Source organism: Macrotis lagotis, chromosome 1, assembly GCF_037893015.1.
Source record: "Macrotis lagotis isolate mMagLag1 chromosome 1, bilby.v1.9.chrom.fasta, whole genome shotgun sequence".
NCBI lineage: Eukaryota > Metazoa > Chordata > Mammalia > Peramelemorphia > Peramelidae > Macrotis > Macrotis lagotis.
In genome coordinates, this window is record NC_133658.1 from 315,412,397 (window position 1) to 315,438,818 (window position 26,422).

A 26,422-nucleotide genomic window follows, 5' to 3' on the forward strand; every position below is an offset into this window, starting at 1 on the left:
CTCTCAAAGAGCACATAGTTTACTAGGAAGATTAAGTCTATTGGTAAAAAAGAAATCTCATTCCACAAGAATTAAGTCCCATCTACATTTGTGCTAGGTTCTTTGGATAAAAATGCATATATGAAACAGTTCTTGCCCTCAAGGAGCTTAAACCCTAATGCAAAGTAATTTGAAAACAAAAGAACATTGGGATAACCAAGGAAGACTTCACAGATAAGATGGCCCCTGAATTGAGATGAGAAGGAAGAAAAAATATTAAAAATTGGCTCATGTAATGTGTAGAGCTAGAGATGAAGGTTTAGCAGGGGATAGCTAATAGACTTCATTGTCTGGATGATAAAATAAGTGAAGAGGAGTTCATGAAATAGTGTTACAAAGATGGGCAGGAGCCAAATTGTGGAAGCTCTTAAAATTCAACCTGAATTTATTTTTACTTTAGGAAAATAAAGTTTTCTTTATTTTTTATTTTAAAAGTTAATTATTTTCATTTAAATAAATTTTTCATTTTATCTGAAATTTTATCTTAGAGGCAATAGTCAATTTTATTCACAATCTCCTATATTGTATATTCTATTTTTATTCCCTCTTGCTAAATTTGAGTTATTTCATTAATATCAATCTGAAAATTTCCAATCTTCTAATCTTCTTGTCCTTTTTTTGGACCAGTTGGCAGTGTTTCAAAATAGGCTCCCAAAATAAATGTATTGCCTTGACTCTTTACATAGGTGGAATTTTCATGAATTTCTTTTGGCTTCAGGTGTTCATTCTTATCCTAGTTTGGACAAGAGAGAACCTAAGGGTTAGATTGAGAACCTTAAATCGAAAGAGTAAAGCTTCTCCATTCCCTGATGAGGTTTCAGTGATTGCACAGTATAGTGAATTTTCCCTATAAGTGTACCCTAAAACGTAGACATGAATCCTGCCAAAGCAGCCCCTGTTTTTCAAAGTAGGCACCTCCCTCCTAGCCCCTAAATCCATTGGAGATATATTATTTTGTAAACAAGAGGGTAAATGACTTATTTTTGTTATTGTTGGCAAGTGGACCTTAAATTTGAACTTTTATCACTATCCTGCCCCCAAAATATGCTAGCTCTGGGGACTTATTTTAACATCAGCATGTCAGTATGCATGTGTATATTTGCTCCTTCTTATCATCATGTATACACATTTATTTTTATATCCATGATCACACCTCTTCTCTCTTCTAAAACCAACCTAATTTTTTTTTTCTCTCTATTGCCTTCTCTCTCCTATTCAACCCCCTCCCCAAGATAGAAATCACAGCTTCCGACTTCCTGCCAAAGAAGTCAGGACTCCCCTTGGAGACCATCCATGTCATTCTTAGATTGCCTGGCGGGGGTCCCGGCAAAGCATGGAGTATGAGCCTCCCTCTGGGTCAAGTGTACTTCCTCCGGAGTCTGGCTTCATCCCCTGAGAGGGAGTCATTTGGTCCAGAAATCAGACATGGCTATAGATGACTGGCACTGCTGAGCCACCTGGCTGGCCACTGTATTTTAACATGGGAAGAAAAAGGCATTAATGTGTTTGGTAATTCACTAGTAGCAAAAATTTCGGAAACTTCAGTGGAAGACAGATCAGGAAATAGCACTGAGAGATAAGACCTGATTAATCCACCTTCACCACATTCTGTTTTTAGAAGAGAATTTTCCCCCTTTTTCTGAGCAGTATGGATTCAGTTTTCTTGCCTAAACTAGAGAGGTGGCAGAGAGAACTATTAAGGACAATTATGCAGACCAGCACTGAACCTTTGTGTTTAACAAACAACTTTGAGTTCTAATTTTCTGCAAAACACATACTACAGGTACCATTTTTACTCATTACTGTAAATTGGGAAAGTTATTAAAAATGTTTAAACTTGGTGAGACTTCTTATGGCACCTTCCCTGGATTCTAATTGGTTTTTATCTAGTTCTATAAAAGAGCTCTTTAAACCTAATCAAAGCCCCTTATTTTGGATATCTTGCCAAATGGGAGGACAGAGACAGTCCATTGTATCTTATGAGTATTTTTTCCTTTGCAATTCAAATGTGAGCTTTCTCAGTAATCAATAAGATTCCAATGCAAGATAATTTATACTTCTTTTGATGGACTGAGCTTTAAAATGACACCACAACAATGTTTTGGAACACAAGGGTTAAATCTTAATCTCAGAGGTTTGCAAAGCTGCTAGTGGCAGTCTCCTTAAAATTTAATATACCTCGTTAATGCTTACTTGCAAACACTGAAGGATTTTTATGATTATAATCATGTGTTACAGCACCTAGTACTGTTTCTAAGCAGCATACTAATCAGCTTAATGAGATATTACTGCACTTTTTGTTGACTAAAGCAAAATCCCTTTTATTGTTCTAAAGCTTGTCCTTTACTTATTTTCCCCCCAAAACATTATCTTGTTTTATTGTATGCCAGTAAATATCATGCCATCATTGGGTGGTTTTTTTGGTCAAATCATAAAATTCCTGTTTTCATCTTAGAATGGGGAATGTATTCGATGTAGTGAACAGTACCAAAAAGTTATAAATGGGATTCAATCTGTGTTTTGAAGAAAAGAAAAGGGGAAAGGAAAGAAAAGAGATAAAGAAAATAAAGGGAAACAAAGAGAAGAGGATAAGAAAAAAAAGAAAATGAAAGGGAAAAGGAAAGGGAAAAGAGGAGGAAAAGAAAAGAAGGAAAAGGGAAAAAAGAAAAGAAAGAAAAGAAAACACAAAGGAAGGAAAGGAAAAGAGTATATAATAGACTTGTCTTGAACTTTTACTCATGCAAACAGGTGCAGATACTACAAAAGTGTATTGGGAAAGGGATGTGAAGGGAAAACAAGGGAAGGAAGAAAAGAGAGGAAGAAATGTAGTCTCTTGATTTGTTATTAGGTATTGAAAGTGGTAAAACATTAATAATTAAAATATGAATGAATAATTGCAGTCTGTAAATAGGAAATACAATGAAGAAGATCTGCCGCTAAAACAAATTGGATGAGCAACACCATATTGCATAATTGGCATTTAATAATTCATTTTTTTATTATTGTTTTTTGACCATAATTCCTTAGCATTATTATGTGTAGGTAAAGCCTAAAATGCAAATTGTCTGTCAACTGATACTTTTGATTCATTATTCTTAACTACCATTGCCCACATCTAAGTGGTCTTTTTTTTTCTCTCTTTCTTTCTTTCTTTCTCCCTGCAGGGATGGAGGAAGCTAGTTTGTGCCTTGGAGTTTCTTCAGCTGTCCCAGAGGCTGAGGCCCATCTTAACAGCACGATCCTTAATGGTCAGTATTCAATGAGCCAGAAGCTGCACCAGATAACATCTCAACTCAGTCATGCTTTTCCAGAGCTCCAGACCAGGCCTAACTCTGAAGAGAAGGCCTCTGCACCCCTAGAAGAGAAAAGCCACGTGTCCATGGGAGGCCAACCCATTGGCAGCCAGATGGCCCTCTTGGCCAACCAACTTAACCGAGATGTGGACACCAGTCTGAATGGAAGGGTAGACCTGCAGCAGTTCCTGAATGGCCAGAACCTTGGCATCATGTCCCAGATGAGTGACATTGAAGATGATGCAAGGAAGAATCGGAAATACCCTTGCCCCCTGTGTGGGAAACGATTCCGCTTCAATAGCATCCTTTCCCTCCACATGCGGACACACACTGGTGAGAAGCCCTTCAAATGTCCCTACTGTGACCACCGAGCAGCCCAGAAGGGGAACTTGAAGATACACCTGAGGACACATAAGCTTGGAAACCTGGGAAAAGGCCGTGGGAGAGTGCGGGAGGAGAATCGGCTACTTCATGAACTAGAGGAAAGAGCTATCCTGAGGGACAAACAGATGAAGAGCAGTCTGCTGCAGCCTCGGCCCGACGTGAAGCCTCCACCACACTCTCAGCAGCCCCCTTTGGCCAATTGTAATTTGTCTCTGCCGGTGAACCACAGTGTCCCAGACATCACTAATCCAGTGCCCTCACCAAAGCCAACCAATGTCCAAGAAGACACGGTGCTTCCCACGGCAGGTTTCCGCTGCACATTTTGCAAGGGGAAGTTCAAGAAACGGGAAGAACTGGATCGACACATCCGAATCCTTCACAAGCCCTACAAGTGTACACTGTGTGACTTTGCAGCCTCTCAGGAGGAGGAGCTCATCAGCCACGTGGAGAAGGCTCATATCACAGCAGAGTCAGCCCAAGGCCAGGGCTCCAATGGAAGTGGGGAGCAGGCAGCTAACGAGTTCCGCTGTGAGGTGTGTGGCCAGGTGTTCAGTCAGGCTTGGTTTCTCAAGGGTCACATGAGGAAACACAAGGATTCTTTTGAGCACTGCTGTCAGATCTGTGGCAGGCGCTTCAAGGAACCCTGGTTTCTCAAGAATCACATGAAGGTTCACCTCAACAAGCTTTCTGTCAAGAACAAGTCTCCCAATGACCCCGAGGTACCTGTCCCCATGGGAGGTATGTCCCAGGAGGCCCATGCCAACCTGTATTCTCGGTACCTCTCTTGTTTGCAGAGTGGCTTCATGCCTCCTGACAAGTCCACCCTGAGTGAACCTAATCAACTCTACAACAAGGGGGACTTGCCTATGAAGGAGAAAGAGGTGCTGGGGAAGCTGCTGTCCCCTATCTCAGGCATGGCCCACAGCCTTGGCGAAGGGGACAAGCACTCCCTCTTGGGTTGCCTCAACCTGGTGCCGCCGCTGAAGTCCAGCTGCATAGAACGGTTGCAGGCGGCTGCCAAGGCTGCCGAGATGGACCCTGTGAATAGTTATCAGGCCTGGCAGCTTATGGCAAGAGGAATGGCCATGGAACATGGCTTCTTGTCTAAAGAGCAGCAGATACAGCGCAACCATGAAGACACTTTGGCAAACGCCGGAGTTCTGTTTGATAAGGAGAAGCGGGAGTATGTGTTAGTAGGAACAGATGGCTCCAAGCAGAAAATGCCTGCTGATTTGGTTCACAGCACTAAAATGGGCAATCAAAGAGACCTGCCAAATAAACTAGACCCTTTAGAAGGCAGTAGAGATTTTTTGTCACATGGTCTCAACCAGGGACTTGATTACAACATGCAAAGTCATGGAAACATGAAGGAGAAGCCCACTGAGTGTCCAGACTGTGGTCGAGTGTTCCGAACATATCACCAAGTTGTTGTCCACTCCCGAGTCCACAAGAGGGACCGGAAAGCTGAAGAAGAGGTCCTCCAAGGGTGCTTGGAGGAGCGACGGGGTTCTGGCAGTGACCAGGAGTCCCAGTCAGTGAGCCGGTCCACCACACCAGGCTCTTCCAATATTACTGAGGAGAGTGGGGTCGGTGGGGGCCTTTCTCAGACTGGAAGTGCTCAGGAAGACAGCCCTCACCCTTCATCACCATCATCCTCAGGTAGGTTGGCTTCTATTTGGGGGAGGAAAAAAAAAGTGAACATCATCCAATGGAAAGCCTTGGCATTAGAAGCATTGCTCAAATTCTCTTTAACCATTATCTTATCATGATCCCTAGGCCTTTCAAAGTGGAAAATACATGATTTCCTCCTTCGTCTTGTGTCATTATTGATTTTTAAGAACATGGTCATGACCCCTTGCTTTCACTCTCTTTTATACCTTAAAAAGGTTTCTATCTTTTCATTTCTGCCATTTATATAGGTGTAGAGAGCACACCACCAACTCTCTTCATCCCTGTCTGTTTCCATCTCTGAAAGACCTCTGAGGTCCTCTCCCTTGGGATTCTTGAACAAAGATCTTTCAGGATCCCTTAGACTATCCATAGCTGAAGCTGGAAGAGGGAGCCCTTATTTGAGTCTTTCCCCCTAAAGATACACTTTCATTGTTTTCTCAACCCTCCCAAATAGACCACTCTTCAAATGTGAAACAACCTTCTTCCCACTATATTTTTTCTTATTCAAACTCATATTCACAGACAGTGGAAAGGATTCGTACGACCTCTGTTCAAATTTTTTTCTTTGCCATAATTATAAAATAAAAAAAGCTGGCCTAGATGATCTTTATAATCTCTATTCTCTCTAAATCCATGATCCACCTCTTTGAGAAGTTCTGTCATGTGGACTGTATCACCTTCTACTAAACCCATATGCAATCTAGGAATTTAGCAAAACAGAAACTTAGACTCATGTCTTAAATTACACTTTATCCCACATTCACTTTGACATAGTTTATGAAATAGTAACGCTCTCCCCACCAAAAACAGTCCCTATAAATGTTCACAAGATATTGTTTCCTCATCCTTTTTTTTTGAAATAAAAAAGTCTAAACTATGAAACCTGAATTTCCACAATCTCCACCCCACGGCAGGTAAGATTTCTGGCTTTGTCCCTATTTTTAAAGCTACTTGTTAATGGATAGTAAATGGAACGTTCTATCTCTAGCCCTCTATAAGGAAAGCACCTTGCTAATACTGTAATCATTCTGCAAGCCTAACAACAGAGGAAATCATGCCATAACAAATACTCTGTTACTAATGGCAACATTGATTTCTGCAATCAGCCATTAAGTCTAGAAAATGAAAGACAGTTTGAGGTACCTTAAGGCATTACATTGCCCACTGTTAAAGATCTGGTAGCAGGCTGTCGAGGTTAATTCTTTTTAGTCGTCCCCACCCTTACCCCATTTCAATAAATATTTTAGCATTGGAGGCAATTCTCTGTTACAGTTATTAGGTATATGCCAGTTTAGTTTGTTGTTATTGTCATGCTTCAGTATACCCTACTTTGAGGACAAAATTAATATAAAAATAAAGCGTTAGTTTCCTGGGTTATTACAAACCAGTAAAGAACTCTTAAGACACATAAATCTGTGCTCCACATTCCACAGATTCCTATAGTACTTAATGCTGTTGTTTAAATACCCATGAAACACACTGTCTACTCTAGGAGCCATAGCCTTGTTGGCGATTTATTACTGGTGAGACACATTAGAAAATTCTAAATAGGAGCACGAGTACCACGTAGGGGCTAATTTCATAGTATGGAGAGTGATTAAAATTGTTTTTAGTGACTGGAAAGTGCTAAGATAAAAGGGATTAGTTTCCGCTTTTCACGGCCAGATACTAAAAGTACTTTATAAAACTTTGCTATTTTCAGGGACTGGAAGGAAAGAATCATAACCCTGTGTCAAACAGAGGGTCTGACTTTCTTTGGTTGGGTTCTCCTTCCAGGTAGAACATTTCTGCTAATATTGACTTAGACAAACCTGGGGAATAGAATGAAGGGGGGGGGGGTGGAGAGAGAGAACCTAGGCATTTCTGAAATTTGGGGAAGGACCCTGATATGACACTGACTGAATTCAAGAATTTCTTGAAAATCCAAAATCAGCTGAAAATTAAAAGATGTTATCTGTGCAGTCTAATGCCAAATATTTAGTTTTATAAATGACACATCTACCCTATCTTTCTCACCTTCTGGCCAAGTGATAGTCAGTGTTAATTCCCCATATCCATCATTTTCTTTATTTCCAAATATAGCTTGTGTTGAAGGAATCCACTCTGACTTTTCCAACTCTGTGGGAATTCTCTAACTCCAAGTCTATATATGTCTGGGAAAGAAAAAAACAAAAAAGCCAACAAATTACAATTGGAGTTATTCATAAACTTTTTATTGCCACTTTGGAATCAGATGATAAATGTGACTATTGGTTGATTCCTTTCTGAGTGACCTGACCTTTAAAAAAAGTTTTTCTTCTTTAAAATATCTATTTTGGATTCATGAATGATCTGGAAATGAATGCAACTATAAAAAAAAATTTATACTTCATATACACCAAGTCTGAAGTCTAGCATTAAATTTTTATCCTGGACTAAAAACACTCAAGCAAGCTTGGCAAGTCAACTTATTTAAAAACAAAAAGATTACAATTTGGTGTAAGCGATATTAAACTAGATATATCTTTCTATATAGTGCAATTGGCATTTTGCCATTACCTGTTATATAGAAACCTGCAAGGTGAAGACCAAAGTCTTTGGACCTGTAAGTAAGAATGCAATACTTATTGAGGCTTTTATTAAGAAATTACTGCAAAACGGAGGGTTTTACAAATTTCTCAGACAGCATAACAATGTCTCAAAACTTCATTTGCATCACTTGATTCTCTTTTTTGTTGAAAACTGGGTCAGTAGGGCCTGAGAAACTATTTTTTTCAGATCTCAACCAATGAATTCTTCTTTATAAATCGCTGCTCTTAACATGATAGTAGTTCTGAATTCATCATAAAAAAAAAAAAAACCTTTTTACAGAGAGCCTCTTAGAACAGATCTCCAGAAGAAGGCTTACAATGAGTGGCAGAGAAGTCCTTTGTTATCTGATGTAATTCTTTGCAAAGGAGGATTGGGAACCGAGTGGCTGTTTAAAAATGTCTTGCTCAGGCTGAGAAGAAGAAAGGGTCAAGTTTGCAATCAAACAGTTATTGCCGAGATGTGTGACTGTCACTGGCTAGGCTAATGTGGTATGCAGCTGTTTGTTATGTGAGTAAAAGAATGTTTGAATCAGTGAACATGTGAAAATGACTCCACTGAACCAGAAAATGTATTTGTTCTCTAGCTCTCCAGACTGCTGAGAACTAAGCTTAAGATCAACTGCTAAAACTAGGACCTTTGACAAATTGAGAGGTCATATTTTCTAACAGAAAATGGACAAAACTAGACGACACACAGATCACTTCCCTGTCCTTTTCTTTTTGTTTTTATCATTTATTTTTGTTTATTTGACTTCCCAATAATTTCACACAATAGTAGATGTCATTTCTGCCTCCCTGGGCAATACAAACGAAAACTATTGGGAAGCAGGAAACTCAGAAGCCCACTTTTTTCTTTTCTAACATGTAGAAAACTGTACATATGTTTTTGTCCTATGCTAGTTGTGGTTGCCTGATTGCATGCAAACCCCCTGATGGAATTAATCTCTGCATCATTCTCCCAAAAACATATCAAAGCAGGCGTCCCAGCCTATCTCATTTCTGGCTCTAAAAAAAAAAAGTTTGTGTTCTTCAGATTTTGCTTCGGAAATAGCACACAGAATAATTAAAACTTAATGTAGTAAGAAACGATACTGTTCATTATATCCAACAGGGTAGTTACCTTCTGCATTTTCCCATAATTTTGGTGTGGGGATAATTGAAGTCTTGATGGTGGGAAGGGGGTAATTGAATGCATTGACCCTCCAGTTCATTAAATAAAGTAGGCCAAGTTACATGATCAATGGAAATCAAGGGAGGCAAAGACGAAATAAAATATTGTTAACCTTCATTACTTCTTGTTTAGTATTTAGAGATGGGCGAGAATTATTTGACCAGCTGGCTTAGAACCCTTGTGATATCTCTCTCTCTCTCTCTCTCTTCTTCTTTTTTTTTTTTTTTGGTTTATGGAATTTTCCTTTAAACAATGGGTTTCAGACCATATTTGAGCCCCAACGACAGAACAAATCAGAAGCTTTTGAACAGGACATCTTTGCATGGACATAGACTAGATTGCAATATGATAGTTTTTCTTTCTTTCTAGCTTTTTTTCCCTTCTTTTTTTTTTCTCTTCCCTCCCCCATTTAGTTTTGTGATAGCCATCTCCTGCTCCAAGCAAACAAAACAGGCCAAAAAAAAAATTAAGTCTGAGGATTAAGATCTTCATTTTTTTTTTTTTGCTTGTGCATTCCAATTGTTCTTAAAATATTTGGCAATGTCAATTAGTAACTGAGCAGAGTTAGCTGATGAACACAATTTTCCAGTAGACTGAGCACCCTATTGTTGTCGAGCTAACAGCAGATTTCTGAGGTCATTATCATTCGCTGGTAGCTTGGCCCAGCTGCTTCATGCTGCAAAAGCCAAACTTTATACTGGAGCTGGGGGATGGCGTGCAGCAACAGGGGGCTGGGGAGGGAAAAGCGGGAAGTTGGCTGGGAAGCTGAAGAAAGTCATTATCGGCATCAGAAACAGAAAGTAAAAGTTTTTGTATTCCAGGAAACTTGCTTACTCCGGCCCCTCCCCAGCTCTTTTCCACCTGGAAGTCTTTCTGGATGTATCTTACCAGCAAGGGACTAAAGACATCAGCCACCTAAACACTGAGGATGCAAATAAGAAAAGTGAGATGGATAGTCCTTGCTTTGGAGCTCACAATCTGATTGGGGTGAAATATCACAAAAAAATAAAATCCAGTTGCCAGACAGATGGAAAGGCTGGGAAATCCTGAGGGTGTAGCAGCAGGGTGGATGACAAAGTCCGGGGATTTTAGGTTTCATCTGTGGGTCAGATGAGGGTGCCCAGAGATTGGGTAGATAGGGTAGATAATAAGGCCTGGAACATCTTCAGGGGCAATTAGAGAGCAGATGGTTAGACATGGTGATATTCCATTTCCCTGGAAGGAATAGATTTAGTGAGTCCCATCTCCTCCAGTCTGTGTGAGCCATCAAGTAGCCTGGATAGTTTTGGGGTAGCCAGAGCCATGAAAGAGACAAGTAAAGTAGGGAATAAAGGGGGTAGGATACCCCAGGTACTGTCCATCCCATTGAAAAACTTTTTTTTGGGGGGTGGGGATTGGAGAAGAGGAAGAGACATACTGCTTTTAAATGTTTTCAGACTGCATTTCCAATGTCATTGATACCAAGAATTCCCCAAGAAGAAACTACCTCCTGCCAATACAGATCAGCACCTGCTCTGAAACTAATAGTTTTAGGTAACTGCCTTGGGTCAGTTTAGGTGATTTGCTATTGGTCACAGAACCAGCATACATCAGAGACAAGACTTGGGACCATCTGAATCTGATGTTAGTTCTCTATCCTTGACTGTCTCTGTTTTTTTACTCACCTATCTATAATCCAATATAATATATATCTAATATCTAATCTATAATCCATAATCCGAGGATCTAGAGACCTAAGAACTCATCTCCATGTCAACTTAATAATTAAAATCATAATCTTGGGAATTATAAGCAGGGAGTACTGTTTAGGTTGACAAAATATCTTTTTTTAAGAAGATAATAAATTTATAATAAAACAATATTTCATGTAGCAGGGTCCCCTACATACAAACCATACTTCACCTCCCCACGGGTTGGTTTTTTTTTCCTTTTGCCCGCCTTATTTGGGCTCTGGTTCAGTGAGATGAGAAGATGTACTTTTTAAAGCTCAGCTGTTATAACTGAGCACCATATGCAGCCCTTCAAACCCTGATATGGAATACTGTACATGCTGCTCCCTGTTTGTAGGAGGTTTACAGAAGCTTGAGTTGTGTGTATTAAAGCTGTGTACATCTAGACATTTGCAAGAGCATTTCCAACAGAGCTGCTGTGGGTGCAGGCCTTTGCTAATAACCTGGCAGGGGCTCAGCACTAGATTCTCAGGGAATTCCAGCTTGTGCCAAGGCCTGTGAAAAGGTCAGAGGTCAAAGTAGAGGGAGTCCTTCCCTCTGCCCCCCCATTTCCATAATGGATTTTTAACCTATTTTGAATCTAAAGTCATCCTTTTGGGTGGTTTTTTAATTTGTTTGTATCCCAATGACTGATACAGTAGGTACATCCTAAGTAACTGTTGATTAAGTAATATAGAAAAGGGGTCATAAAAACAATTTAAAAAATTTTAAGTTAATATAAAGTTAAAAGTTAAAAAAAGATAAAAGCTATTTTATTTTTATTATGCTTCTTGTTTGACAACAGTGTGAGTAGTGACCAAACATTTTCATTTTTCTCATTTTTTAAAGTTTATTATTAATGATTTTTGCATTTCCATTAATTTGATTTCCACATTTATACTTTTCTTCCTCTATTTAAAGAACTTTCCCTGACAAAGAATTAAAACATCCACTCTACTAGTCCTTCAGTATAGAAGAAGACTACACCAACCAACCAATGCTTGGAGGCATGAGTATCACAATTATGTTTATTATAGTGAGGAGTATTCTGCATCCTTCTCACTTGCATTTCCAGAATTGCTCCATCCCAGGGCCTGATTGATGATACAGGACTATTGGAGATGGTCTGGCTGCTACAGACGCTCAATAGTTCTTCATGGACTGCCTTCTATGACATCTGCAATATCCCATGCCATTATCCCCTACCTCTCCATCAAATGAAGGTGATATATTTTCTCATCTCTTCTATAGGCCCTAGTTTGTTGACTTCTTTTGTTATTAAAATTTTAAGGAACTTGTACTGTTTTATTCTTGGTAGCAATTACTTAGGAAGAAGAAGAAGGAATAATCTGGAGGTTTCCCTATTTCCTGAGTATGTATTCTATTAGCATTTTAGAAAATGAAAATGTAGCAACTTTAACACATCTCCACCATGGTTTCAGGGTGGGATGGTTTGAAGGCTACACTCACTCCCTAGACCTTTAAAAAGTAAAGTCTGCTTTGCTTTTTCAGTCAATTTCCAGGAAATCATGGTGAGTTTACACTTTCCTTTTTGGACTCAAACTTTTTTTTTGGATAGGATTCTTAGCTAAAAATTAGTTTAAAGGTCAAGCTGTCTGAGATCTTACATCTATTCTCAAAATTACCCCCTCAATCAACTCAGGCAAGTCCTGTAGCCAATTTTTCCTTAGCCTTTCGATTCTCAGGATGGGTATAATAGGAATTCTGGGAAGCACAATAAGTAAATGCTCATAAAACTTTACAAAGATTGATAAACTCCAAGAAGATTGTGACTTTGTTGTTTACACACTGGACTCAGAAATGGAAATATAAACTTAAACCTGAATTTAATATAAGAAAACATAACTTATTTCAGAATAAGTGAAATTGAAGAAATCTATTTTCAAATAGATTGGATGGTTTGCCTCATGGTTCCCATTAACTCAGATGGTAGGTTTAGGGGTGATTTCCTGGATATCTTTTTGGAAATATCAGGACAAGATTTAGGAGATTTCTTTTTATAAGTAATGAAGAATGAATGAATGAATGAAGCATTTGCTATGTGCAAAACATTGTGCTAATCTTTGGATATATACAATAGAAAAGTAAGATGGTCCTTGTTCTCAAGAAGCTCCCATTCTAAAAGAAGCAGACTCAACATATGAAAGATTTCTGAAGCAAATCAGATGGTAAGATCCCATGGTCCTCAAGGAGCAGCAGCAAAGCAGATGGAAATACTTCCTCTTAAAGGTCATTTCCATCGATAAAACTGAATCAACATTTGACAAATAGGGTTAAGGACTTAGGGTCACACAGCTAGTATCTGAGGCTAGATTTGTACTAAGTCTTCCTGACGCTAGACTCAGAGCTCTATCCAGTCCTATCTGCCCCTGAGGATCACAAGATCATAGATTTAGATGTGTAAATCATCTATTATAAAGGCAGAGGGAATGTTACAATTGGGAGTTCCTAAGGGAAGGAGGAAATGTCATTAAGTTAGATGAAGGTGCAGAGTGTAAAGAGGCCAGGGCAGCAAAGACAAGCTTGACTAACAGTATGCCAAAGAAGAAAGAGAACTAGACTTCTAGTCAAGGTCTGTTTTGAATCCTGCCTCTGGTAATGACTAGTTGCGTGATCTTGACAAAGTCACTTTATTCCTTTGAGCCTTGGTTTCTTTATGTAAAAACGAGGATAATAGCAGCCCCAATCTCTCAGAGTTGTGGTCACCATCCAATGAGAATGTTTGTAACACACTTTGCAAACTTTTATGTTTTAGTCATCATAATTCATCTACTTAAAAATGTTTCTGAGTTCTAACCTTGGAGACTTATTTAGGCTATAGAAAAAGAAAAGTGGGAGAATCTAAGCTGAGACAATGGAGGGTTGTGGGGAGAGAGAGAGAGAGAGAGAGAGAGAGAGAGAGAGAGAGAGAGAGAAAGAGATAAGTGCAGAGAGAAAAGAGTAAGGAGAGTGGGGGATGGGGAGAGAGAGAGAAAGAGACAGAGGCAGAGAGACTGTGAATATTTCTCTTTTCCTCCTAAATCATGGGGTGTTAGCTGAATCATTGTCAGCATTAAAGACATTTTTAATGGTAAGGTGGAGAAACACCTGCAGAGATTCAAAGATTGAATAGGGTAAACTTCCTAAATTAGACATGATCAGACTTGAGGCTTTGCCATTTGGGCCCTCTGGGCTTTCTTCCTTTCCCTTCCTGGTAATCTACCTTCTCTTCCTGCACAGTGTCCTCTGTCGGTATCTGGCTAGCTCATTCCTCTACCCTTGCTGATTGGGGGTTGGCAGCTCTTAGTAAATGCAACTCAGCCAGAAGGTCCTGCAGATGGGGAGAGGGAAAAGGGCCTTGGAAGTGTCCATCCTCCAAGAAGACTGCCCAAGTCAATGTGGGACTTTCTGATCTCTTGTGGGAAGGGAATGCTGGAGCAAGGAGAAAGGACCGGGTCTTCCATCTTTTTCTGGCAAGAACTAGGGGATGGCAACATTTACTTAAGCTGTAGAATCTGGCACAATCATTGTTAAGCACCATCTGGAAAATCATCCTCTAACACCACCAAACCTACGAAAAGAAACTCTGGGGTCTGCGATTCAGGCTTCTTGTTGGTCAAAAGCTAAAAACTTTCCAAATCTGAGTCCTTTGGAGGTAGGGTTATGAGAGGTATTCTTGTTCAGCTTTTGTTGGGCAAATTTGTGACTATTATTAAATCCTATGTATGGAGCCCTTTATGAGCCAAATTTGAGCCTCCTTGTTTTCAAATATGCCAGTTCTCACCATCAACTGGGAGTTTAATTTTTGTCAATCCATCTCACTCTGCCATAGTTATTGCTTTATTTGACCCCTCTAATAACAAGGCTTATTAACACTAATGTGAAAAATGAATATTGTTCCATTCAAATGTGCTGAAGAGGCAGGATGCAAAGTCCAGCAACGCTATTCTAACACATGCAATGCCAGACTAAGCACAGAGATTTGCTACCATCCTTTCCATGATCCTTGTCATCACAAAGCTTGCAGAGTCCCCAAACAATGCATGTCTGAACAATATATATTGCTACCTGATGGGTGGGCTAGTGCCAATAGGATGTTAGATGTAAAGGACTGAAGTCCGGAAAGAATTAATCTACCTCCTGTGATTGTTTTTTCATTCACAGGGGGAAAATGTCCTGAGCTTGGCTCCTCATAGTATGGAATTCTTTTTTTTTTTTGGAACCTTGTAGTGTTATGGGACATGTGGCATGGGTCTGGGAAAAAGGGAAAACATGAAACCAACTGACTCCTTGCCTGGAAAGTCCATAATCACAAAGAATTCAGCCCCAAATATTAAGAACAAAGGGACTTGTGAGCTACTATGTTGGGTCAGACCCATGACCCATCAATACTCACTAGTCTTGTATGAGTATTCCCAAAAATGGGGATGTGGAACAATATAGTTTATATGGTGTAGTTCAAAGGGTATTAGACTTGGATTCAAGATTGTTACCTATTACTTGGATATTCTTAGGTAAATTGCTTTCCCTTTCTGGACCTTAATATGCATGCTAATCTTTAAAATGAAGCATTTGGGTTAAATAGTTGCTTAGATTTTTTTTTTTCTGTTCTCTGGTCTAAAATGACCTCAAAATAGCCATTATCACCATCATGGGTCACATTTCTATAGTGCCATACATTTTACATGGAATTTCCCTCTCAATGACTCTTGGATAGATAGTATAAATAATTATTCTCCCCATTCACATGTGAAGTGATTGAGGCACAGAGTGTTGAATTGATTTATTCTGGATTCCATGTGACAGAGTCAAAACTTATAAAGATTTACAAATTGAGTTAGGAGAAACCTGAGAAGTCATTCAACCCCTTCCTTGTACAAGTTAAGAAACTGAGGTGCAGAGAAGAAAACTAATTTATTCAAGGTCATAAGGCTTATGAACTGGAACTCAATTCCGTAGATTCCTCCTCTAGTATTTTTCCTCTTACATGATGTAGTTTCTCTTGTGTTTTCCTTCATAAACTCTTGTGGATCTGTCATCCATGAATTTATTTAGACCTTTGGGGAAACTATATTTTTTGGCTGGTATTACTTCTTGGGCTAACACATTTCCTAAGTTTACTGCCTGTTGTGCAAAGTAACACTTTGGGGATTAGGATTTCAGGCAATGTTTCCTTTCATTTGTCCTAAACTAACCCCAAGAGTGCTACATGTCATAAAATATGTCATCTGTATCTGCTCAGCTATTGGGATTTCTTGTCTCCATGATATAGAGTATCCTGAAGGCCTTAACCCAATGATTCCCATCTCTGGATTTATGAAACCCCCATATTATCTCTGGTGATCTCAAGAGTCACCTAAGCATAGGGCAGGGAACATCAGGACATTTAGGACCTAGTTTCAACTCTGCTACTTGTTAGGTATGTCACCTTGGAAAAAACTATTTTGACTCTCAATTTTCTCATTTGTATCATATGAATGACAATATCTTCTCTACCATTTATACAGTATATTATGAAAATCAAATGAGATTGTAAAGCAATCAATCAACAAGTATTTCTTAAATGCCTACTATGTGCCAGTCACTCTGCTAGCCTCTGGAGATACACATAAAAATAATGAAATAATACCTGCTTTTAAGTAATTTACCTTTTATTGGGGAAGGGACAATATATGTATAGCTGAATATATATAGAATTAATAAAAAATAAGTATGAAGTATTTAAATAACTTAGAAAGCTAAGTCACTAATCATAAATGTGAGTTTGACAACTAAAAGCTCCATGTACCCATAAAGTATTATTATCATCATCATCATCATCATCATCATCATCATCATCATCATCATCATCATCATCATCATTATCTCTGCTATTGTATTTTTATTTATTGATTAATTTTTGTGAGGAAATCAGGGTTAAGTGACTTGCCCAGGGTCACACAACCTAGGTCACACAGTAAGCATCAAGTATCTGAGGCTGGATTTGAATTTAGGCCCTCCTGACTTCAAGGTCAGTATATTAATAACCCTCTGCCTCCCACCCCCAGAAAGAAAAGTACAAGTTATACAAATGCTGTCCATTTGAATTCATTAGAAGTTTTTTATTTGTTTTGTTTTGTTATTAGAGAATATTAATGATTTCATATTTGGTGGAAGGGAAAGGGACATTTTTGAAAATAAGCAGCACAAAGGTATTAGATCTTTGAAAATGCTGGAGATGAAATACCTTGAAAGAAGAACATAAAGGGAGGAAGGGAGGGAGGGAGGAAGGGAAGAATGAAGGATGGAAGGAAGGTAAGACTATCAGCATAGATAAGCCCATTATCATAGTCATTTATACTAATTTATACAAGTTACTTAGTACTTCCCTCTCAATTATTGTGCTTATTAAGTTCCAAATACTTTTCAGACTCTTAAGAATTACAAAAAAGTAGGACCCTCCCTGCTCTCAAGAAACTCTTTTTTTCTAGAGGCAGTTCATTTTAAAGGAGTGGTGTCCAGAGAAGAGAATTTTGGCCTGATGGTTTATCAGAGTGGTAGATGGAAGCCCTAGAGAAACTAATTATCAGACTCTTTTTTTAGAAGCCATGATAGTATTGATTTGATTACTGTTCTCAATAGAAGGTAAAAAGAAGGAGTGGTGGCAGAGCATTTGGCAAGGTGCTGGATTCACATGGGTATGAAACATTATTTGGAGCTGGCTAGATAGAGTGGGTTAGGTGAGTTTGTATTCACTCTTCAGTTTGGACAGTTCAACCTTTAGAGGCAGTTCTTGGGGGAACCCTGGATAGGCCTACCCAGGGAGGGTTTCCATAATCTCTGGAGTTCTGATCTGGAGGGTGGTCTATGTAGGTAGAAGGGGGTAACTACAGGAAAGATATCAAAATAATCAGGGCAATTTAGCCTTCAGAGAAGGATTTATCTTGTGCTACTATTAGTATTGTCTCGTCATTTATTAACAGAATTATTTATTAACTGAGACATACAGACTCTCAAGAGTGTATCCCTGGTATCGCTTAAAAATGATAGCTCATCTTGTACTAGGACTCCTGTATGAGCGATGCAATGTTAGCTATGGTCAAACTCAAATTAAGGAAAGAACATGAATTCCCAATAGCTCTGGCAACATTTGTTTTCAGCCATATTACCAGTCAGTGCCCAGTTAAACAAGTAGCCCAGGGAACTGACCACACAATGCTGAAAGTATGGAACTATTCCATTGTATTTCTAGGGAATAAGAGAAGATAAAGAGCACTAATATCTAATCAATTCCAGTCTTGCTGCTTAATTTCTCAGAGCCTTAGTTTCCTCCTTATTAAATGAGGAAATTTGGACTAGGTCATCTTGAACCTTCTATTCAAGTCTGAATAGGTCAAAAAGTCCATTCCTTAAACTCACATCTTTTTTTTTTTTTTTGGACGCAAACACAACTTGGTAATTGCTCTAGTTTTGTAAATTAAAAGAAGAAAAGTAAAAATAAAAAGTGGGAGTCTTATATTAACACAGAATTGGCAGGTAGTTTTTGTTCATGGTTCTACATTACAAATATCATGAAAATAGTTTCCTGCTGTTATCAGGTTGAGGAATGTGCCTCCTTAAAGGTGGGGGGGGGGGGGAAGAGATGTGAGATCATCATCCTTTCTTCTCCTTTTCTAATTTGCTTAGATCTTATCCAATAAGAAAGAGGGTAGAAAGGTTTTTCTGGGTGGATACAAAGAGTAAGTCATCTATTTTGTTGTTAAAATATTCAAAACTAAACCAAAAGACTCAAATCTCAAATGTTTATTTAAAGACTAGAAGGCATAATGTGTTCTTAGTTGAATGCAAGGCAAAGTGTTCATTTTAGCTCATCCTTCATTTTTGAAGATCAATGGCATCACAATGTTGGAATCTTGATATGGTGTGTTTGGCTATGGCTGATTGGAAGGCACTATTACAGATCAGGCACAAGAAGCCTGCTAAGAACATTTAGAGAAGAAGTGACACTGGATTTGGGCAGCTAACATGTCCTTTGTGCCCCTAAGATTCTGCTTTGCTTGTATAGTTCCAGTATTTCCCATGCCTCACAGTCAAAGATAAAATTCTTCAAAGAGACCTTGAGAGTATCTTTACACTGATTTTTTTTGATCACCATGTGAGTGCTTACCTTTATGAGTTCTTCATAAAATATGGGTAAGGAAGTTTTGAGTCCACACTTTGTGACCAACCCTACCAAAATCCTGTTCTCTGCAGTACAATTTGAATGCATGGCAGTTCAACCCCAGAGAGGACTACAGAGCAGTTATGCTGACTACATTGTTGTATGACTCTGAAACCAGTCTATCGGCACCATGCCAGGAAACAGAACTATTTCCACTTCAATTGTCTCAGGAAACTCCTGAAGAATGCCAGGCAAGAGATGGTACTGGACATTAAGATCCTCTCAAAAAGTGAACTGCCAACCATTCAAATGCAAGGTACTCAAGGAATGAAAGAAGACTTGAGAAACACTTCTAGGTCTTGGGTTTGAGCAGTGGTAGTGAATACCCTTATTCTATTCTGATCTTGATATTTACAGTGACTATGTTTCTCCCGCAAGATGAAAGATGAGTCAATGCACACATTATTTGGTTAGCAGTAAGTTATTCTTCTGACATATAGGTTAAAGGCAATGTGCAAACTCAATATGAGTCAACATGAAAAATTGGCTGCCCAAAATGCCTATGTATGCTTAGCTGCTTTCTGAGTTAATAATAATAATAATAACAATTATAGGTAGCATTTATGTAGTTTTTACAAAGCACTTTACATAATTTCATCTTCATAACAATCCTGGGGGTAGGTATTATTATTATTATTATCCCCATTATACAGCTAGAGGAAACCAAGGGTGATAGAGGTAAAGACATTTACTGAGTAAAAACACTAACTGCTAAGAGTCAGAGGCTGAATTCAAATACAGGGCTACTGAAATCTGAGACCAGCACTCTCTCTACCTTGCCACCTATCAGAGTATCCAGATGCAGAATATATAGGATAAAGCAAGAAAATATTCTCATTAGTATTGTTACCTTCATTAGATATAGAATATTCTTTTCATTTTTGAACAACACATTATTGGAAGGAATTAGAGAAGTGGAAGACTGACCAGAGCAGGGCAACCAGATCTGGAAAGAAATTCAAGACTATTCCAAACCAGTTAAAGGAAGTTGAGATGTTATAATTAGAGAATACTTCGGGGGAACATAATCTCTGTCTTCAAGTATATGAAGAATTCTCAAGTGGAAGAATGATTAAACTCATTCTGTTTGGTCCCAGATGGGAAGAACTAAGTACAGGAGGTAGGAATTGTGGAAGGAAGGTTTAAGTTTAATATCATTAAGAAAAAAAATTCTAATTTCAGAACTGTCCAAAAGTGGAATGGGCTACTTTTAAAGGTAATGATTTCTCTGGTTTGTAAGACCTCTAGAGGCAACTATGTAATTCAATAGACACTTAGTAGCCGTGTGACCCTGGGCAAGTCATTTAACCACTGTCAACCTCAGTTTCCTTTCCTGTAAAATGAGAAGAAAGAAATGGCAAATCACTCCAGTATCTCTGCCAAGAAAATCCTAAATAGGTGGGATACAACAGTATTAAAAATTGGCACTTACTTTGCAGGTTTGTTGTGAGTATTTAGTACAGTAACTAGAACACAGTAAGTGCTTCCTACTAATGAAGATCCAATGGCTACTTATCAGGATTGTTGTTGAGAGGATTTTTATTCAGATAAAAATTGAATTAAATGACCTCTCAGGCCCCTCCTAGTTTTGAGGTTCTGGGATTGTTTCAAGCCAGCAAAATTCTTCTGGTGTTGAGGGTGTCAAAAGAATTCTTAAGTATGATTAAATATAAATATGGAATCAGGAGAAAACACAATGCAGTGGGAAAAGAACTAAATGTACAAGCAGAGGGTCTGAGTTTTCTCTATTTGAACTACTACTTATTTCCTGTGTATTTTTTAAATTGAATACCACTTTTGAGTCAATTAAACTGCAAAAGGTTGCCAGAGGAAAGCCTAGTCAGTACCACCCAGAGCTTTCTTCTGAGTGTTCTTATCCCTAAATTAACATAGTAATAGATGTCCAGCCACTTGAAGCTTTTTGAAAAGAAAAAGGAAGGGCATATTTGGAACCCTCCAGTTTTATGTAACATGTCACATGTCTGGAGGAAGTGAAAAGCAAAGATAAGACTGTCTTTTTGGTCAGGAATCCCACTATCAGAGGGTACAAACCTCATCATCACCATCAAAGCAGAAGGATGTCTACTTTATATCTTTGACATACATCTTGGCACTTAACAAATAATTGATGACCAATTGATTGATTGATTAGATCAAATCCAGTATCTGACTAGAGAATCTAGGAATTTGTTGTGAGGGACAATATGGTTCTTTTCCCCCTGCAACCTCAACCTGTCATCCAGGAATGAAGATTAGACTAAAAAAGAAAATAAAAAGATGACAACAAAAGTTGTATCACAAAAATGTCCAAAATTCTCAAGGAAGAAGGAAGAGGGTGGACTTTAGAACATATCAAGTTGCACTAATGAGTTCTTATTGTATTGAAAAGAATATTGTATGGGGCGGCTAGGTGGCGCAGTGGATAGAGCACCTGCCATGGAGTCAGGAGTACTTGAGCTCAAATCTGGCCTCAGACACTTTAATAATTACCTACCTGTGTGACTTTGGGCAAGCTACATAACCCCATTGGCTTGCAAAAAACCTAAAAAAAAAAAAAGAAAGAAAAGAATATTGTGAAATGGAGGATTTCTGTGACCTTTGAAGGATTCTTATTTGTCCATTTATCACAAATTCTATCAGACTTGGAAGTCATCATGCTTAGGACCTTGGTACTATGTTGAAGGAGACTTTAGATGTTATCAAACCTGAATATTGAATGAGTGAATCATTCATTAATTGCTTATTATGTGACTATCTCTGTGTTGAGTTCTAGAGATATAAGTACAAAAGTGAGCCAGCCCCTCCCCTTAAGGAGCTTACATTCTAATAGAGAAAGATAATCAATATGGAGAGGAGAAGGAGGCAAGGCACAAAGTGACCTGATTCTGGGCAAGATAAGATAATAACTCACCTATCAGAGCCCAGGATCCCAGGAATTAAGGTGTAAAGTCAAAAACAAATGCCTCCATTTATATTTAATCTCATACTATGGTAGAACTCTGATCTTATCATTGTTGGCACTTCTCCAAAGGGTAAAGATCAGGGATTATTCACATCATTTTATTGGAGAGTGTGTGTATGTGTGTGTGTATGTGTGTGTGTGTTTTTCATCCTTATGGCTTCCATAGTAGACTCACTGAAAATACTAGTGCAGATGTTTCTTAGAAACAAATGCAGGATATATAATTTTAGTTTAATCTGAATTATATTAATATTTTTCACAGAATATTACTAGAAATTAATTAATCAAGTTCTGATTTGTAGCATTTATTAGTTTTTGCAGTTATAAATGCTCCCCCGGAACATTTAACAATCAACTCTCATAACCTAGTTATGAAGGGACCCAGCAGTCTCCTGCTAGTAGATACCTTCCTTTAAATCTCTTGAGATCATGGAACATTTTGTTCATTTTTTCAACTTTGATTTCATTATATCTATTTGGTTTAATTAACCATTTATTAAGCATCCACTATGCTGAGGGACTGTGCTTAGTTTCCTGGGTTTACTTCCATGCAGTATTCAAAGACAAAAAATAAAATAATCTCGGCCCTCAAGGAGTTTACATTTTACTGGAGTTGAGGTAGTTGTGAGGGAACACAACTCCTATTCAGATAAGTAAACTGAAATATAGGCTACATGACTCTAGCAGGGGGAAGGGGGAGGCTCCTAATAACTTGTGGGTATCATGAAAAACTTCATATAGAAGGGTTCACATGAATTGAACTTTTAATTTTTTTTAAATTTAAGGCAATGGGGTTAAAGTAACTTGCCCAAAGTCACACAGCTAGGTAATTATTAAGTGTCTGAGGCTGGATTTGAATTTAGGTCCTCCTGACTCCAGGGTCTATGATCTTTCCACTGTGCCACCTAGCTGTCTCCCATGAGTTGAACTTTTAAGGAAAATTGACACAATTGACACTTTGTTTTTCTGGTCAAATATTTCTCTAATACTACCTTTAGGAGCATATTTATTCACCAGGAAATATGGGCAAGGCTATTTACAGGCCCCTTCCTGAATCTTTCTATTTGGAGCCCCGCAATTTTATTTTATTTTTCAGAGACTCTGGAATTTCATCTTTTACCATCATCTGAAGAATGTTGATGTTGACAATTCATATTAAAATGAATTGAAACATCAACATCCTGTTCCTGAAGTAGAGGCAGATTTGACATCTCATGTGTAAGAAAATGGATCAAGCCAGAGACAATTAACTTGAGAAATAAGCACATGCCATCAGAAGTCCAACAAGTTGATTTTATCTCTTCACAAATTTATGGCAGGATCTGAATTTTCAGCAGAGTATGAAACTTAAGACTAGTTTGGAGGCTATTCTTAATCTCTTATATGATACTGAGAAAAGAATGCTGAGTCCCAAGTTAGGAGATCTGTGTTTAAACTCTAGTCCCAATATACACTATCTGGGCAATCATCAACAAGTTGTTGGACTTTCAAAAATCTAATTTCCTTTTCTGTAAAGGTAATTTTAATTCTTGGTTAACTACATCACAGGGTTTCACAAGGAAAATATTTCATAAACTCATAAAAATTCAATTGAAATATAAGTTATTGTTAGTGACAAGAGGTTATGTGTCATAATGGAAAGAACCTTCATTTTGAAGTCAGGAACCCCAAGTCCCTGTTCCAACTCTTGGCACATCTACCTATGTAAGAATAAGGAGGTCAGATTCCTTCTCTCTACATTCATTTTCTTTCTTTTTTAAAAAAAATTATTTAATACAATAGGATTAAGTGACTTGTCCAAGATCACGCAGCTAGCTAATTATTAAATGTCTGAGGCTGGATTTGAACTCAGGTCCTCCTGACTCCAGGGCTGGTGCTCTATTCATTGTGCCGCCTAGCTGCCCCATTTTCTTCTCTTTCAGTAAGAAATAATAATACTCAGAGAGTAGATGTATAAAATATACTTTGTGAACCTAAAATTCTACATATATGTTAATCATCATCATTATTATTGTTCATGAGCCCATGCTTTTGTGAGAAAATTAGAATTCTTAGAATAGGGAAATAACTCTGCTCCCTTCCTCCTGAAGCTAATGTCACTTGATTCAACAAGTTACTTTTTTACACTTTTTTTTACTTTTCTTATTTATTTTTAAATTTTAGAATTTTTTCCCCCTAATCTTGCTTCCCTTCCCCCATTCCCCACAAAAGTCAGTCTGTCAGTCTTTACATTGAACAACTAGTTATTTTATTGATAAGTACTTATGTACTAAATTCTATATAAATTACTAGGGAGAAAAAAAGATACTGAATGTCTCTGCCTTCATGTAGGTTACGCTACAGTGAGGACATGTAGGATTGCAAGGATATTCTCCTTTCTCTTTTTTTTTTTTTAAGCCCTGGCCTCCCCTGAGACCCTATCTAATATGGAGGAATATATAGTAGAAAGAGAAAGTGAAAAAAAAATGTTCTGCAACAGGTGGCCCAGGCAATGTCTGCATAACTTTAGTGGAATGAATAATTTTTTTAGGCAGCTGGATGATATAGTTTAGAGGTATCAAACGTGCTACCCACAATACTCCTGAGTAGGCCCAATTCAGATTGAAAGGAAAGTGGGAAATACTTAACAAAATAAATAAAAATGCAATAGAACATGATATTACTACTTGCAGCCTGCAAGGACTTTTTGTGTATAATTTAGTGGCCACCATTTTTATTTGAATTTGACACTATTGATAGAAGGATACAGGGTTGAATTTAGAGAGAGAGAGACTTGTGTTCAGTTAAAAAAAAAAGAAAGAAAGAAAGAAAAAGAAGATAAAATACCTGAGTTCCAATTCTGCTCTTAGATGCTTACTACTTTTCATGGCCACTGTCTGAGGCTGTTTTCTTACACATAAAATGAATGTAATTGAAATCAAAGAACTCTAAAATCCCTTCTAGCTCAGAAGATCCCATAATATCTCAACTATAGAATTCACAGCTTTCACATTTGGTGAAAACTGAAAACTAAATCAGATAATCAACTGGTTTTGTCTATGCAGAAACAATCAGCCTCACTGATCTTCTCATAGATTGTTGTTGTTGCTTCCCCTTATTCAAAGAGGACCAATGATATTAAGAGGGTGATGTCTTGATTTGCAACTCAGTTGGAATTAATTTAATGCAAAGTCATCAGCCTTACCCCTTCTCTGGGGGCATCTGAATCTATTGGCAAGACATAGATCAGGAGGACTGGAGATGGCTAGAGATGACCCCGGATGCTGTGGGAGACAATTAAACTAATGTCTTTTCCAGATCTCAGTTTGTCTGAAGCAACAATCTTTCTGAGATTTTAAAGCTAGGTAAGAAATGAGGCAAAAGATGGCCTAGTTTGCTTCAAAAATAAAAAAAATCAAACTGGGAGAGTAAGATCCTTAGGGTTTCTGACCAAACTGAAACAATTGTTATTTACACTTATTCTGAGTCATCAAGACCTAAATAATGACCAAGAGAGAGACTTGGATAGGGACCCATTATAGGTCAATCAGTGAGAATCAGTGATTTGAATTTACAGCATAGTCTAGTAGCTTCATTTGGATCTCAAAGCTTTATTTCAAGAAATCATAAGTGGAACTATACAGGATGAAAGAATTAATTGTCCCAGTTTTTTTCTTTTAATGAAAGAATAAATAAATAGGGAAAATAAAAAAAAAACTAGCCCTTAAACTCAAAATATTGTGTGAAACTTCTGCAGTCAAAATTTATGTTCCTTTGGGCAGAGCATCCATGGGTTATGATTCCTGATGTGAACATAGGGAAAGAAAGAAGGAAAAAAATGAAAGAAAGAAGGAAGGAAGGAAGGAAGGAAGGAAGGAAGGAAGGAAGGAAGGAAGGAAGGAAGGAAGGAAGGAAGGAAGGCAGGCAGGCGTTAACTACTGTGTTGACTGAATATATTGGTCTGTTTGGTCAAAATGGTAGAGCTAGTCATTCATAAATGTGCCAGAAATCATACTAAGTCAAAGTTGGAAGGTAACTCAGAAGTCATTGGTCAAACTTGTACTATAAACAGTAAGCTGTCTTTTATATTTTTGATAACTGGCCATCTGACCTCCACTTCAAGATTTCTATGGATGGAAAACACAATACATCCTAAAGTAATCCATATCATTTTTTTGTTGTTCAGTTGTTTCAGTCATGTCTGATTCTTTGTTACCCCAACTGCAGTTTTTTTGGCAATGATACTGGTGTGGTTTGCCATTTCCTTCTCTTGCTCATTTTACAGATGAAGCAACTGAGAAAAACAGGGTAAAGAGACTTGCCCTGTGTTATATAGCTAGTAAATGTCAGAGGCCAGATTTGAACTTGAATCTTCCTGTCTCTAGGTTTAGTGATCTATCCATTGCAATACCTAATGGATAGAATAAATTTTTGTTTTTGTTTT

The 26,422-nt window shown here is 38.1% G+C and overlaps 1 protein-coding gene across 11 annotated transcripts in view; it reads left to right on the plus strand.

Moving 5' to 3' along the window:
* Positions 1-26,422, plus strand: part of ZNF536 (zinc finger protein 536) — a 590,155-nt gene that overhangs the window by 253,188 nt on the left and 310,545 nt on the right. For all 11 annotated transcript variants that reach the window (XM_074211458.1, XM_074211460.1, XM_074211455.1 and 8 more), the window contains one exon: positions 3,204-5,375. In XM_074211458.1, coding sequence (XP_074067559.1) covers positions 3,206-5,375 — 2,170 coding nt within the window. In that variant the 5' untranslated portion in view covers positions 3,204-3,205. The remainder of the gene's footprint in view (positions 1-3,203; positions 5,376-26,422) is intronic.